Source organism: Phascolarctos cinereus, unplaced genomic scaffold (assembly GCF_003287225.1).
Source record: "Phascolarctos cinereus isolate Bilbo 61053 unplaced genomic scaffold, phaCin_HiC Scaffold_5;HRSCAF=322, whole genome shotgun sequence".
Taxonomy (NCBI): Eukaryota; Metazoa; Chordata; class Mammalia; order Diprotodontia; family Phascolarctidae; genus Phascolarctos; species Phascolarctos cinereus.
In genome coordinates, this window is record NW_027555958.1 from 251,260,571 (window position 1) to 251,277,226 (window position 16,656).

Below are 16,656 nucleotides of genomic sequence, written 5' to 3' on the forward strand. Positions count from 1 at the left end.
CAGAAAAACCTGGGAAGACTTATATGGTCTGATGCTGAGTGAAGTGAGCAGAACCAAGAGGACTTTGTATACAATAGCAGCCACGTTATGCAATGACTAAGAATGTTAAACTGAGCCCTTCTCAGCATTACGAGGATCTAAGACATCTCCAGAGGCTTTGGGATGGAAAATGCTGTCCACATCCAAAGAAAGAACTATGGAAGTCGAATTGCTCTCTTATTTTTACCTTCAGTTGAGTTTTGTTTCATCTTTCTGATGGTTCCTCCTATTGGTTTTAATTTTTACTTGCAACTTCACTAATGTGAAAATATGTTTAATGGGTATGTAAATGTAAAGCTTATGTCAGATTGTGCGCCGTCTTGGGGAGGGTGGGGGGGAGAAAAAGGGAGAAAAAATTTTCAACTCAAAAGCATATAAAAAAAAAAGAACTTAATACCCCCCCAAAAAAAAGGGATTCCCTATGCCAGTTCAATCAAATGTCCTGTTTCAGATACCTTTCTTTATCAATAGATAGCCTTGATCAAAAAAAAAAAAGAAATTAAAAGTTGGGGGGGGGAGATTAAAACATGGAATAGCTAAGGAACAAAGGATGGCAAGGAGAATTGAAGCCTTAGAACAGAGAGTGGAAAGCCTTATTCAAAAATTTAAAAATGAAATTAGGCTGATCAGAAAACAATGACTCAACAAGAAGAAACATTAAAGCATGATTAAAAAATAAAATAATAAAATCCACAAAATATGTAAGAAACAACTGCCCTGGAAAATACTTCAAGGAGAAACAATCTAAGAATTATCAGACCGTCTGAAATTCATTACCAAACAAACAAGTCTGAATATCAAGTTTCAAGAAATTAAAAATGAAAACTGCCTAGAATTCTTAAAACAAGGAGTAAAGAGAATCCACCAGTCACCTCCTGAAAGGTACCCCAAAATAAAAATTCCCAGGAAGATCATAGCCAAAATCCAGAACTTGCAGTTCAAAGAAAAAAAAAGTGACCCAAAGGGGTTCAAGTACAAAGGAGTTGTAGTAAGGATCACACAAGACTTGGCAGCTGCCACCATAAAGTAAAAAAGTTGGAGTATGATATTCTAAAAGGCAAAAAATAAAGGTTTACAATCAAGAATAACTTATCCAACAAAAACTAAGTATAATCCTGACTGGGGTGGAGGGAAGAGGTGAGGAGAGAAAAGGTGGAGTGGACCTTTAAAGGAATACAGAATTTCCAAGAATTCCTGATGAAAAGGTGAGACCTGATTAGACATTTTGAAATGGAATTGGAAGAGCCAAAGTATTTATTTATTTAGTTGGAAAGGAATATGTGAGGATGAATTCTTTACACATTAATAATGGGATAAGAAACAAGTTTTGTCTCATAACCCTAATATCTTTAAGGGTCATGGAAAAAGGTAAACAGCAGAGGGCTGGTGGGTGATTTAGTTCTTTTTGATTATCTTAGAAGACAAAAATGGGAAGGACAGAGGCTGTACTAGAAAAGAAAGGAGGTGGAAAAGGAGGGAAATGATATAATAGAGTGATACATAATACAGTGAGGAGTAATCATAGAAGAAGAGCCAGACAAAGAAAGGTTCAACACAATTGCACACACCTACCTGGAAATTTTAGCATACAATATAATAAATTCAAAAGGGAAAGAGTATAAAATGGTGAAAGCGGTTGGGGAGGGTAGAGTCTAAGAAGGAGGCTACAATATGAAATGGAATGGTCATAAGCAAAAACAAATTTCAGTGTTGGAGAAGGGGGATTAAAAAGAATAGAGTGAGAACTTGGGATTGGGGGAAGGTTGGGTAGTAAAGGGAAATAATGGTATTATTTGTTCTTATTCATCAATGACATCAGGAAGGTGATGTCTTGCTTGCAAGTGAATTAGATTTAAGTGAGGCAGGGCTGTGCAAAGTTATCAGCCTCACTCTCTTTCCTTCAGAGTCATTTCATTTGGAGTCCAGAGGCAAGACATAGGTCAGGATGATTGGCAATGGCCCCCAGTGCAGTGGGAGACAGTAGCCTTTTTAAGGTAAGGTCTTTCCCAGGTCTCACTGTCTAAGGCAACACCCATTCTGGTATTTGTAGATCACAAGTGTCAAACAACTCTCTTTTACCACTGTCTTATAAAGAGGGGGGTGGGAAGATGGTGGAGTAAAAGCAGTGACTTACTTGAGCTCTCCCCCAAACCCCACCAAATACCCATAAAAAATGGCTCTAAACAAATTCTAGAGCAGCAGAACCCACAAAAAGACAGAGTCAAACAAATTTCCAGCCCAAGACAACCTGGATGGTTGATAGGAAAGGTCTGTTGCACCAGGCTGGGAGAGGAGCACAGTTCAGCTTAAGCCAAGCAGGCAAAGATCAGGCCTCAGCAAACCTAGAGCAGGCCTAAGGGGACTGAATCACTAGCAGCTGTAGCGGTTTCCAGACTTCTCAATCCACAAATGCCAAAGACAACTTAGAAGGTCAGTAGGAAAGATCTGTTGGGCCTACGTGAGAAAGAAGCATGGTCCAGCCCCAATCCTGGCACATCCCTGGGGTGGCAGCTGCTTTCACAGCTCTTGGCCCACAGATGATGGCGGGGGGGTGGGGGGTGGGAGAGGGATTAAGCAGCTGATCAGAGGGAGATTGCTGGCACTGAGGCAGGATTCTCTTGCTTTGCCCATGCTTTGGTCTGGATTGCAGTCCTGGGTGGTAGTCTTGGGGTGAGGAGGTGCAATGGTGTGGTGGAGCTTGTGGCATGGTGAAGAGAAAATCCTCACAGTTCCAAGGCAGAAAAGAGTGCTTGTGGTCACTCATAGACCAGAGCACAGGTAAGGAAAGCAGTAAACACCTCTCCTTAGATCATACCACCTTAGAAGAACTGAAAATTTACAAGTTCCTAGAAGTATCTCTGAAAACAGCTGCACAAAACCCCTGAAGCTTGGAACAGTACATCCTCTACACTGGAAGCAGAGCCCTACCTTAACAAAGAGTTTAAAAGGCTGGGAACATGAGCAAACAGTGAACAAAAAAAACCAAACCCAGATCATAGAATCTTACTTTAGTGACAAAGAATATCAAAACACAACCAGAAGAAGACAACAAGGTCAAAGCTCCTACATTCAAAGCCTCCAAGAAATATGAATTGGTCTCAGGCTGTGGAAGAGCTCAAAAAGGATTTTGAAAATTAAGGAAGAGAAGTAGAGGAAAAACTAGGAAGAGAAATGAGAGTGATGCAAGAAAATAATGAAAAACAAGCCAACAACCTGCTAAAGGAGACCTCCCCCCCAAAAAAAATACCGAAGAAAATGACACCTTAAAAACTAGACTAACCCAAATGGCAAAAGAGGTCCAATGAGGAGAAGAATGCCTTAAAAAGCAGAATTGGCCAAATGGAAAAGGAAGTCCAAAAGCTCACTGAAGAAAATAATTCCTTAAAAATTAGAATGGAGCAAATGGAAGCTAATGACTTTATGAGAAATCAAGAAATTATAAAACAAAACCAAAAGAATGAAAAAATAGAAGAGAATGTGGAATATCTCATTGGAAAAACAACTGACCTGGAAAATAGATCCAAGAGAGATAATTTTAAAATTATTGGACTATCTGAAAGCCATGATCCAAAAAAGGGCCTAGACATCATCTTTCAAGAAATTATCAAGGAAAATTGTCCTGATATTCTAGAATCAGAGGGTAAAATAGAAATTGAAAGAATCCACTGATCACCTCCTGAAAGAGATCCCAAAAGGAAAACTCCTAGGAGTATTGTAGCCAAATTCCAGAGTTCCCAGGTCAAGGAGAAAATATCACAAGCATCTGGAAAGAAATAAGTCAAGGGGGCAGCTAGGGTGGCACAGTGGATGGAGTCACGGCCCTGAAGTCAGGAGGACCTGAGTTCAAATCTGGCCTCAGACCAAACACTTGACACTAGCTGTGTTATCCTGGGCAAGTCACTTAACCCCAATTGCCTTAAAAAAAAATAAAAAGGAAAAGAAAAGAAACAAGTCAAGTATTGTGGAAATACAATCAAGATAAACACAAGATTTAGCAGCTTTTACATTAAGGGATTAGAAGGCTTGGAATATGATATTCTAGAGGTCAAAGGAGCTAGGATTAAAACAAAGAATCACCTACCCAGCAAAACTGAGTATAATCCATAAGGGGGAAAAATGGACATTCAGTGAATAGAGGACGTTCAAGCATTCTTGATGAAAAGACCAGAGCTGAATAGAAAATTTGACTTTCAAATATAAGACTCAAGAGAAGCATGAAAAGGTAAATAGGAAAGAGACATAGTAATTGACTTATTAAAGTTGAACTGTTTACATTCCTACATGGAAAGATGATAGCTGTAACTCATGAGAACTTTCTCAGTATTAGGGTAGTTGGAGGGAATATATATATATATATATGTGTGTGTGTATATGTGTGTATATATATATATATATGTATATATAGAGAGAGACAGAGACTGAGACACAGAGAGAGAGACAGAGAGAGAGATACATAGACAGAGGGTATAGGGTGAGTTGAATATGAAGGGATGATATCTAAAAAAGAAAAGGGGTGAGAGAGGATTGTACTGGGAGAAGGAGAAAGAGAGAGGTAGAATGGGGTAAATTATCTCATATAAAACAGACAAGAAAAAGCTTTTACAGTGGAGGGTAAGTGGGGAGAGGTGAAAGGGAATGAGTGAATCTTACTCTCATCAGATTTGGCTTAAGGAGGAAATAACATACACACTCAATTGGGTACGGAAATCTATCTTACCATAAAGGAAAATAGGGGGAAGGGGATAAAGAGGGATGATAGAAGGGAGGAAGGACAGATCGGGGGAGGGGGTAATCAGAAGCAAACACTTTTGAGGAGGGACAGGGTCAAAGGAGAGAACAGAATAAACAGACAGTGGGATAGGATGAAGGGAAATATAGTTAGTTTTTCACAACATAACTATTACATGAAACTGGTAAATAAGATATACAGGCAATGAGTTATAGAAATCTATCCTGCCCTACATGAAAATAGGACAGGGAGATAAGAAAAGGAAGGGTGATAGAATGGAGGGCAGATTGGGGGAAGTGGTATTCAGAATGCATGCCATCTTGGGGTTGGGGGAGGGGAGAGATGAGGAGAAAATTTGGAACTCAAAATCTTGTGGAAGTGGATGTTGAAAACTAAAAATAAATAAATAAACTTTTAAAAAGAGGAGGATGGGAACAAAGAGACAATAGGATGGAGAGAAGTACACAATGATTATAACTTTGAATATGAATGGGATGAATTCACCCACAAAATGGAAGAAAATAGAATGGATTAGAAAACAGAATTTGACATGTTTATAAGAAACAATAGAAACAGAAAGATTCACAGGGTTAAAATGAGGTGCTAGAGCAAAATTCATTGTGCTTCAGCTGAATATTAAAAAGGGGGCATAGTAATCATAATTTCAGATAAAACTGTAGTAAATATAGACAAGATAAAAAAATAAGCAGGGAAATTATGTTTAAAGGCACCATAGATAATGAATGTATTAAAGGCACCATAGATAATGAATATATATATATATATATACATATATACATATATGTGCACTTAACAGCATAGCATCTAAATACTTGAAAGAAAAGTTAATCTGATTGGAAGAGAGAAATAGACAGTAAAACTTTAACAATGGGGAACCTTAATATACCCCTTTTAGGTCTAGATAAATTGAGCCAAAATATTTTTTTAAATCTTTTTTTAAAAATCTGATTAAAACTTTAGAAAAATTAGAGATGATAGGCCTCTAGCCAGTAAGATGGAAAGAGAAAAAGAATTACATACTGTTAACTGCACATTGCATCTTTACAAAAATTGACAATGTATTGGGGCATTGTGACTTCTCCAAAAAATATAGAAAAGCAATAATAATAAATTTACTAATCACAATGTACTAAAATTACATTCAATAAGGAACCCGGGGAATATTTAAAAATTAGAGACTATATAACACAACTTTAAAAAACTTGTGGGCCAGTGAACAAATTATAAGAACAATAGAAAATCTCACAAAAGAAAATAATAATAATGTGACAACATACCAAAACTTATGGGATGCATCTAAAACCGTTCTTAGGGGAAAATACATATTGTTAAACACTTCCACTGATAAAAATGAGAAAGAACAAATCAATGGCTTGGGTATACAACTAACAAAACTTGAACAACAAAATAAAAAAACCCAACTAAGCAAGAAAATAGAAATTCTGAAAATTAAAGAAAAGATTAATAAAAGTGAAAGCAAATAGAACATTAAATTAATAAAATTAGAACTTTTTAAAGAAAAATTTAATAAAATAGTTAACTAATCAGATCTTTTTAAAAGAGAGAAGGAAACCTAATTGTTCAACTCAAAAATGAAAAAGAACTCAGCAATTGAAAAAATAAAAGAAATTACAAGAAACTATTTCCCCAGTTATATACTAACAAAATTGATAACTTAGAAGAAATAGATAAATATTTATAAGAATATAAAATACCCAGACAAAGAAATTGAACAAACTATTTTTTTTAAAAGCTTCCAGATGGAGTAGGGGAGAATTACAGAACCAGATGGATTTACAAGTACTTCTATCAAACATTCAGAGAACAATTAACTCTATATTACAAAAACTTTCTGCAATAATAATAAAAATATCTTTCTATGATACAAATATGGTCTTAACAACCAAACTGGGGAGAAACGAAGAAAAGAAAGAAAATTGCAGGCCACTATCTCAATGAACATTGATTCAAAATGAGAAATGCCATATTTGTTTCATATAAGAAAGAGTAAAAATAATATTAATCATGATAATAATATAAATAATAAAAACTATATGATTTTATCAACAGATAGTGAAAAGACTTTTATCAAAATCCAACATTAACTTCTATGAACAACTCAAGGATGCATAGGAGGGAAAAAATGGCTTTTCTTTAATAGAGTAAATAATAGCTATCTAAATCTAAAAGCAAACATTGTATGTAAAGAAAAAAGAGGTCTTTCCAATAAGATGGAGTAAGGATGCTCATTATCACCACCATTATTTAATATAGTCCTAGAAATGGTAGCTGTACCAATGAGATCAGAAAGAGAAACTGAGAGAATAAGAATAGACAGAGGAAACAAAATTGCTTTCTCACTAATAATATGATGATTTACTTAGAGTACCCTAAAGAGTGAACCAGTTTAAGTTCATTGAAACAATTCAGCAGTTGAAGGATATAAAATAGATCTATATAAATCACCAGCACTCTTATATGTTATCAACAAAACACAACAGAAAGTTCTTGAAAGAAAAATTTCATTGAAAATAACTACAAAAGTTATTAAATATTTGGGAGTGTATCTACCAAGATGAACCTGAAAACAATTATAAAACACTCTGCAAAAATAAAGACAGGCCTAAACTGAAGAAACATTAATTGCTGGTTTGTAGGTCTAGCCAGCATAATAAAAATGACAATATTACCTAAATTAAACTACTTATTCAGTGCTGTACCAATCATACTACCAAAAGAACATTTTATAGAGATAGAAAAAAATAAAAAAGAAATCCATATAGAAGAACAAATGCTCAAGAATCTCAAAGGTAATAATGAAAAAACTGTGAAGGAAGAGGATCTGTCAGTACCAAATCTCAAACTTTACCACAAAGCAGTCTTCAAAATAATCTGGTCCTGGTTTAAGAAGAGAGATCAATCAGAGGAACTGATTAGGTATACAATATGCAGAAGCAAACAAAAGGTAGTATAATTTATGAAAAACCCAAAGACCCCAGTTACAGGGGGGAAGGACTCAGTATTTGACAAAAAACGACTAGGAAAACTGGACAGCAGTCTGGCAGAAACTAGGTTTAGACCGACACTTTACAGTATATATCAAGATAAGCACTGAATGGATACATGACCTAGACGTAAAAGGTAAATAAATTAGAGGATTGAAGAAGAAATTATCTTTCAGATCTATGGATGGGTCAGAGTTAAATTATAAAGATTGCACAAGATAGAATGGGACAATTTTGATTATTTGAAATTTTAAAAGTTTTTGCACAAATATGTGGTTAAAATTAAAAGGGAATCTGGTAAATAGGAAAAAATATCTTTGCAGCAAATTTCTCTAATAAAGATCTAATATCCTGGATAATGAAGGAATTGATTCAAATTTATAAGAATTAGAGCCATTTCCCTATTGATAATCAAAAGATAAAAACAAGCTTTTTGGAGGAAGAAATTCAAACTACGAATAACCATTTAACAAATGCTGTAAATCACTAGTAATTAAAGAAGTGCAGATGAAAACAACTCCACCCATCAGACTAGCAGGAGATGATAAAAGGAAAATAACAAAGCCTAGAGAGGGGAATTGTAAGGAAACAGCCACTAGCACTCTTAATTGAGCTGTGAATTGGTCCAGCCATTCTGGAAAGCAGTTTGCAATGATGCCCAAAAAGTTACAAAGGGGTTGCATATCCCACAATCCAGCTATACCACCACTAGGCCTATGTCTTAAATAAGTCAGAGAGAGAGGAAAGGGACCTAAGTATACGAGGATATTAAGAGCGGATCCTTTTGTAGTAGCCAAATATTGGAAACTTTCCTCTTATGGGGAAAACAAATCATGGTATTTGACTGTAACAGAATATTATCATGCCATAAGAAATGATAAATTTGATAATTTCAGTGAAAAACTGGGATGACCTCTATGAACAGACAGAGCAATGAGCACAATCGGAAAAACAATTTATACAATGCCAATGTTATAGAGAGAAGACCCAAAGATTAAACACCCTGGTTCACCTCTGAATCTCAAACTGTGCTACAAAGCAGTAATCATTAAAATAATTTGGTCATGGTTTAAAATGGGAGAGATCAAACAGTGGAACAGATTAGGTACACAACCCACAGAAGAAAATAAACACAGTAACATAGGGGGGAAAAAAAAGACCGGGTGAACCGGCCAACTTTAAAAAGCAGAAACAAACACTTTCAGGAATGGCCAATGTGTGAATTTGTTTTGCATGTGAATGAAGACAGCTTTATTTTATTTTTTTCTTCAGTAGGGAAAGAATGGGAAGGGCAGATTACAAATGCATGTAAGTATATGTGTATATATATATATATATATATATATGTGCATATATGTGTATGTGTATATGTATGCATGCAAAAATCTATTTTTTTTTTTAAGAAAGGAAGTAGAAAGTAGAGTAGGGCTGGGGAAGCGCTGGTCCTCCTTTCTTCCTTCACCAGTGGAAGGGAGGGAATGGAAGGCTGAAGCGTAGCGGGCTCTGTGAGATGCGAGGTAGAGGAGAGCTAGGGGCGTGGGCCACTCGTGTTGGTGATTTGCTGAATCCAAAGAAAAAGGTGTGGGGTCACTGAGCCTTCCGAGCCATCCGCAGCCCTTCTCTCTCGCCTTCCTTTCTTCAACTCTGAGCTCAGGCACAGCCCCCAGCCCGCAGGACCTCAGCCCCCTACCTACGCGTCTCTCCACCTTCCTCCCGCTTCCACCCCCAGCTCCCCGGTAAACTGGGACAAAGTCGAGCTAGAGGAGGGGGCACTGGGGAAGTTGGTGGGGGGCTGGGGACGGGGGTGGGGGGAGGGGGAGAGGCGTGAACAGCCCAGAGTCTTGGGCCGCCACGTGACCCTCATCACTTAGGAATGCGGTGATGTCACTGGGGGCGTGGCTCTCCCCAAAATTGATGAAGAAGAAAAAAAGAGAAGGCAGAAAAAGTTTCTTCCCTCCCGGAGCCGGAGCCAGAATCGGGCGGAGATCGGAGAAGGAGGCCACCTCCGTGGGCGCTGGAGGAACACCACTGTGGGGTTCCCACCCGCTCCTCCACTCGTGGCCAGAACCTCCTTCCCTGCCATGTCTGGCCCCACCTGGCTCCCCCCGAAACAGCCGGAGCCCACCAGGCTCCCCCAGGGAAGAGCTCTCCTGCGGGGCACTCCCGGCCCCTCAGGCCACGGAGCAGGTAACAGGCACGTCCAGCCTAGGACCCAGGGAGTGGAGGGTGTCTAATGCCCCTCTAGCCCTCGCTTCCCTCTGGGTCCCTGGCTCCCCACCTTCCTTCCTTGTCCTGCTTCCCTGCTGGAGACCCCAGTGCCCCACCCCCACCCCACCGCACCCCACCCGCAGTGCAGGTCTCACTTCTTCCAGCTTCCTTTCTCTTAACACCTGGGCTGTGCAGAGACAGGAAGCCTCCGGGAGTAATGAATCGGTCCCACACCACTCCTTCCCTTGTTCCTGGAAGCCTGCTTTTCTCTTCCTCTTTCTTCTTCCTTCCTCTGTAACCAGCGCCCTAACCCCACTTCACGTTTAGTCAATTCCTACCATCTCCCAGCAGAGCAAAGTTATCAGGCCCCAGGCCGACAAGAAGAACTGCCACCGGTCTTGGGGAGATGCCCCTGGAGCTTCTCAAAGCATACAGGTGGGAAGTAGAAGGAATTTGAGGAGGGGGCTTGATGTTTGGGGTTCCCAGGAAATGGGTGTAGAAATTTCCCGACTCCCTTGCCTCATTTCTTAACCTTAGGGGCTTCGGCAAGACAGGGGAGCCACACACCTAGGAAGTCTGGATGCAGAAATAGATTCCCTGACCAGCATGTTAGCTGACCTGGATAGTAGTAGGGGCCATGCTCCATGTCGTCCAGACAGACAGGTAACTCCCGGAATCCTCATCCTTTGCTTCTCCAACAGCATGCCCTTGGAGAACAGAAAGATCTTTTCTTTCTTCTACAAGATGCCAAATCCCTAACCTTTTCCATTCCAAAACTTTTGGGTTGTGTCATAATATATAAGCATGGAAGAACTTACAGGTTGTCAAGGTAGATCCCACTCACCCCATGCTATCTTTCTTTCTTTTTAGGCATGTGAACCCCTTCGACCCCCTCCCTACCGCATGGGTCTCCTGAAACCAGGTGGAGGAGTGACCACTCCACCAAGGGTCACAGCCCCATCTTATGGGGGCCCTACCCCTGCCTCCTATACCACAGCCAGCACTCCAGTTGGCCCTGCCTTCCCGGTCCAGGTGAAGGTGGCTCAGCCTGTGAGGGGGTATGGTCAGTCCTGGCGGGGTGTCCCTCAGGCCTCTAGCCCACCCGCAGCTCCTTACCTGCCTTCTACCAGTTGGGCTGAGTCTTGGGGGGGTTCCTATGAAGGGCACAGAGAGCTCAGGGCTAAAGAGGAGAGTGTTGGAGCCTCTGGTCCAAGAGGAGGAAGAAGAACAGGAGGAGGATATGTACCGAAGGTGAGCCAGGGAGACAGTAATGCTTATGTCATTGATGGGCAATGGGTGGGAGTGATTCTAGAGTAGAGGTGGCAAAAACCCCTTAAAGGAAAGGTAGGTGGCTGGGAGAGGGAGAAGAGGCAACCTGAGATCCCAAGGTTGCCTGGGTTCTTCCCCTTTCCTTGGCTATAGTGATGAGAGAGACCTGGCAATCACTTCTCGTGGGAAGAACACTGGGTTTGGGGTTAAAGGACCCAAGTGTGAGCTCCAACTCTTAACACTTACTGAGTGATTATGCAAATCATTTCACTCCAGCTTCCTCATCTTTAAAGTGAAGATAAATATACTTGCCTTATCCACCTAAGGAAATTCCAAAGTGCCATTACCGTGAACTTTATTTATTATTATGTGGCTCTCTGCAATCCGTGGCTGTTTCTTCTTGGGGGTTTGGGGACAGAGGGGATTGAGCCTCATTCTTGTCCCTTCTTCCCATGCCCTAGGCTGCCCCCAGCAGAGCCCCCCCTGAGGAAGAGCTGGAGAGACTAACCAAGAAGTTGGTGCATGACATGAACCATCCACCCAGTGGAGAATACTTTGGTGAGCCAGGGTCTGAACATCTGCATTTTTTTTGAGGGCGGTGCAGGGATGTCCTGGTATTCTCTAGACTAAAATTGAACCTCACTTCTCCTTTCCCTTCTCTCCCCACCCCACCCCTGCCTTGCTCCTTAGGCCGATGTGGGGGCTGTGGGGAGGACGTGGTAGGGGATGGTGCTGGAGTTATTGCCCTCGACCGTGTCTTCCACGTGGGCTGCTTTGTCTGCTCCACGTGCCGGGCTCAGCTCCGGGGCCAGCACTTCTATGCAGTGGAGAGGAAGGCATATTGTGAAGGCTGCTATGTGGTAAGTGACAGGAAGCCAGGGTTCAGAGTGAAGGGAGATTTGGGGTCAGAAAGAATTGCCAGGCTAGGGAAGTAGATAACTTAAGTTGGGTCTGAGTGTGGTCTATGCCAGGTAGGGTACATATCTTCAGGTCATTCCCTAGAGGGTATGAGACTTGGTTGAATGCCAAGGTGATGAGAGGCTGGGAGTTTAGACATTTGGGTTCTGACAGGGAGTTTCACTGGAAAGTTGACTGTGGGGCTGCCCTGTCTCTTCTTTAACAGGCTACCCTGGAGAAGTGTTCCATGTGCTCTCAGCCTATCCTGGACCGGATTCTGCGGGCCATGGGGAAGGCCTATCACCCTGGCTGCTTTACTTGTGTTGTGTGTCACCAAGGCCTTGATGGCATTCCTTTCACAGTGGATGCCACCAGCCAGATCCACTGTATTGAAGACTTCCACAGGTCCTGATGGTGCCCCCCTCTCTCTCAGCCTTTCCTTCTCTGTGGTCTCAACATCTCCATTCCCCTACCTATGCCAGTTCCCCCAAATCTTTACCCCATTCGTAGGAATCATAGAAATCACATACATTCCACTATTCCACTCTGGCTACCATTCTTCTGTCTGTAGTAATGTTTTCCACAGACCCATGCTATTTTCCTGTGGATTTGACTTCTCCATCCTCTGTTCCACCTCCTTAGGTTCCTTTTCTCTTCTCCCCTCTCTCAACACCCTTCTCCACTCTGCCCCTCAGGAAGTTTGCCCCTCGATGCTCTGTGTGTGGTGGTGCCATCATGCCTGAACCTGGGCAGGAGGAAACTGTGAGGATTGTTGCCCTCGATCGAAGCTTCCACATCGGTTGCTACAAATGCGAGGTCAGGGGACCTAGTCTGGACTGGAAGGTTAGGGGGTGGGGGACAGGTGGAGGGTAGTGAGTTTGGGGAAAGAAGTGGAGGATATAGCTGGAGGCAGTATGGGGGTCCTGGGAGCAGGGGGAGCAGAGTACTGATGGCAAGGTCTTGTCTCCCTGTCCTTTCTTCCTCCTTTTCTCTACCCACTTGCCTCCCAGGAGTGTGGACTGTTGCTATCATCAGAGGGAGAATGTCAGGGCTGCTACCCCTTGGATGGTCATATCCTGTGCAAGACCTGTAGTGCCTGGCGAATCCAGGAGCTCTCGGCCACCGTTACCACCGACTGCTGAGATTCTCCACAATCATGCCCTGCCAGCATGTCCTCTTAACATCCCCCTACCCATTTTGCTCCCATTTACAGTTAGATGCCCTTCACCCCCAATCTTCATCACATAACTGCTGAGCCCCAGGACTACTTGCCCTGCCCGTGAGGGAAGCAGGGATTGCTGAACTAAGGAGCTGGATTGCTGGATTACAGGGAGGAGAGTGGAGAAAGGTGCAGAGGAGGCTGGGCTGATGCTAGTGGTGCAGTGTTTTGGGCTATAGAGGGAAACCACCAAAGGGCTAAATGCTTGGTTTCCAGGGTTATTGGACACCTGGGTTCTGGGAGGAGGTAGAACTGGGAAACTGATCCTGAGAGTGTCCTGTTTTGGGAAGAGTGCTAACCTAGAGGGAAGTGTTTCCTGGACTCCAAGCTCATCTGAGCCTTTTGGCCATAGAAAAGGCCTGCCTTCTTAGCTATTCGTTATGCAACAGAGGGCCTTCTCTAAAGTAAATCTTCCAAGGCTACAAATTCCACCAGGTCTGGCAGCATGAAGGAATGGGGAAAGCTGCAATGACTTCACTTAATCACAGTCTCCCAGAGTTAGAATGGATTTCAGAGACCATCTAGTCCAACCTTTATGTCAGTCATCTGGTCAACAAGCATTTATTAAGTACCTACTATATGCTACACATTGCGGTGAGCATTAGGGGAAACAACATAAAAATGACACATCCAAACTATATACAGGTTAAGTTGGAGATAACTAACGGAGGGAAGGCACTAGCATTAATTTGGATTAGGAAAGGCTTCTTGTCGAAGGTGGGATACCTGGGACTTCAAAAAATCCAGGGAAGCCAGGAAGTGGCGATGAAGAGGGAAATACTTGCAGGCATGGGGAATGGCTGGTGAACATGCACTGAGAAGGGAAATGGAGTGTTTTGTGCAAGGAAGAGCAAGGAGGCCATCGTCACTGGATCACAGAATACCTGGGGTGAGTAAGGTAGAAGGAGATTGAAAGGTAGGCGAAGGCTAGGCTGTGAAAGGCTTTGCCAGAGGATCTCATATTTGATTTTGGGGGTGATAGGGAGCCACTGGAATTTATTGAGCAGAGGAGTGACATGGTTGGTCACTTTGACAGCTGAATGGAGGGAGGTTTGGAATAGGGAGAGACTTAAGGCAGAGACCAATCAGAAGTTCTATTGTAATAGTCCTGAAGGAAAAATTCCTCCATAGCAGAGTAGTACCTGGCACATAATAGATACTTAATAAATGTTTTCTGGTTGACTGATGTGTGACAAGAGACCACCCAGCCTTTGCTTGAAGACCTCCAGTGAAGGAGGAAACCACTCTCTCTCATGCCAGCCCTTTGGGAGAGGAAGCTTTTCCTTATATCAGGCACAATTTGCCTCTTTGGGGCTACCATTCCTTGCTCTTAGTTCTGCTCCCCAAGACCAAGCAGAATAGTTTGGAAAGAATGCTAAATTAGGAGTCAGAGGACCAGGGTTTGAATTCTAGTTTTACCATTTACTTTGTGACCTTGAGCAAATAAATCACTTGAACAAGATGGCCTTCAAGATCTCTTGGCACTGTAAATCCATTATCCTAAGGCTAAAGAAGGCAATCATATTGCCCTGTCTTGTCTTCTTTGGCTACATAGCCCCAATTCAACTCCTTATATGAGGCCCCAAGTTCCCCCTCCCCCACTCTGCCATACTCTCTTTGAAACCTAACTTCTCCATCTCCAAGTTACCCTAATAAATTGGTACATTCTCCTTAAGCCTCTACTTCTAGCTTACATTTACCTCCAGAGGGAGGAAGAGATTCCCCATACTTACAATGGGGGTTATTTTAATCATGGGGGAAATCAAGGGTTTCCTGCTGGTTGGGGCCAATGTTTCCCTCTTTTCCTCACAGTCATTGCCCTTCTCCCCCAGGATATAGGGATCCTCTATATCAAGATGCTGGTGAGGATAAGTTTGTACCTACCTAATTCATAATTTTATGAGTAAGGCAGAAATTGGATAACCTTCAAAAGCGAGTTGAGAGATGTGTGGCCTTGGGGGTGCAGGTAGATACAGGGGGATTTTGTGGAACCAATAAAGAAATTTTGTGATTGAGATGACAGCTGGTTCAATGGTAGCATAAAATGGTAGTGGGAAGGTGAGATACTATTAATAGTTGTGGCATGCCCCCACATCACCCCCACTGCCCCCATCTCCAATTGCCAGGCAGCCCCACCTTCCTCCCTTCAATAGGGGAAATCTTGGCCAGACGCCACAGCCAGTATTTAAGATTGAGGCAGGATAATGCTGCAAACACTCTGCCCTGCCCCACCCCATGTATCTTCTGCTGGGTGTGGGGAACAATTCCACTATATTGGGATGGGAGTATTTCCAAAGAAATTAAATCCTGGAGAGAAGCACTGAAGGGAAGGGGGATGAAGACCACAAGTTCTATGAGAAATAGGCATATATTGGATTTCCTTGGTGACTAAGAGTAGGTGAGAGGAACTACTTCATGAAGAAGGGAAGATCAGCTGAAAGGGGACAGATCTACAAGAAAGTATCCAAGAGGTAAAGTGTAGGATATTCTGTGGGAGTGCAGAAGGGAAATCTTGGCTGAAGAGTTCCAGGCTTCCTCCTTTTCAACTGGATTTCCAAGACAGTGCTCTCCCTAGCCCCCATTTATGAGCCTTGCCCTTCCATATGTGTCTTGCTGGCTTCCTATATTCCCCTCCCTGGAATTGGGAGAGGGTTGAGGCATGTGAGGAGGATCTAGCTACCCCATGGCTTCCCATATGGGATGCAGTCTTGTTCTAGTCACGGCTGTGTATTAACCCAAGTCCCCAGGCAAAGTATTAAGGGTGGTGCTGATTAGAATCTCTGCTCCATTTTTTTATTCATACTCCCACCTACCCTTAGGGAAATCAAATTACTTGCTCGCAGTGAGTGAGACCCAGCCTTGGCCTCTGAGCTGGAAGTCTACATCGGAGAGCTCTTCCATCCCCCTCCCATATAGAGGAGTCACTTGAAGAAGTAAGGAAGGAATTTTTGAAAACCTAGAATTTATTAATTCTACAAGCTTCTCTCTGCTAATGGCTAACAAGCTTGTCTTTACTATAAGGAAAGTGCCTCATGACCCTTTGCCAATGCTGGCTGATCAATTCATTGGCCCAGGAGGAGGAACTGAATACTTAATTCCAGTTGCCACTTTCTGTCAGCTCTGCTAACATCATTCATCTACTCCTTTGAAATTCATACCATTCCCTTTAGAGAGAGTAACAAAACCCTCTTGTGAGAGTTTTTGGTTGTTTGTTTTTGTTTTTACAAGATTATCTCTTTGTGTCTTGAGAAAAAAAAATTATTCTCAGG

General features: G+C 42.2%; 1 protein-coding gene across 4 annotated transcripts; it reads left to right on the forward strand.

Moving 5' to 3' along the window:
* Positions 1–9,218: 9,218 nt before the first annotated feature.
* On the forward strand, positions 9,219–15,402 carry TRIP6 (thyroid hormone receptor interactor 6). Of its 4 annotated transcripts, none has more exons than XM_078155571.1 (10): positions 9,219–9,530; positions 9,666–9,981; positions 10,351–10,437; positions 10,540–10,665; positions 10,873–11,253; positions 11,733–11,829; positions 11,962–12,131; positions 12,395–12,573; positions 12,864–12,984; positions 13,179–15,402. In XM_078155571.1, the coding sequence occupies exons 2-10, from the start codon at positions 9,676–9,678 to the stop codon at positions 13,308–13,310; spliced, it is 1,599 nt and encodes a 532-aa protein (XP_078011697.1). In that variant the 5' UTR covers positions 9,219–9,530; positions 9,666–9,675; the 3' UTR covers positions 13,311–15,402. The 4 variants fall into 4 exon arrangements, with proteins under 4 accessions (XP_078011697.1, XP_020834831.2, XP_078011698.1 ...); XM_020979172.2 differs by having other exon boundaries at positions 10,354–10,437; XM_078155572.1 differs by lacking the exon at positions 9,219–9,530 and having other exon boundaries at positions 9,628–9,981.
* The last annotated feature ends 1,254 nt before the right edge of the window (positions 15,403–16,656 follow it).

What these genes read in the sequence shown, in the direction of transcription:
- TRIP6 (XM_078155571.1), top strand. Translation starts at nt 9,676, where the DNA reads ATGTCACTGGGGGCGTGGCTCTCCCCAAAATTGATGAAGAAGAAAAAA. An exon ending in GAGGAGGATATGTACCGAAG is followed by an intron (nt 11,254 to 11,732) that starts GTGAGCCAGGGA and finishes CCCATGCCCTAG; the next exon opens with GCTGCCCCCAGCAGAGCCCC. An exon ending in ACCCAGTGGAGAATACTTTG is followed by an intron (nt 11,830 to 11,961) that starts GTGAGCCAGGGT and finishes CTTGCTCCTTAG; the next exon opens with GCCGATGTGGGGGCTGTGGG.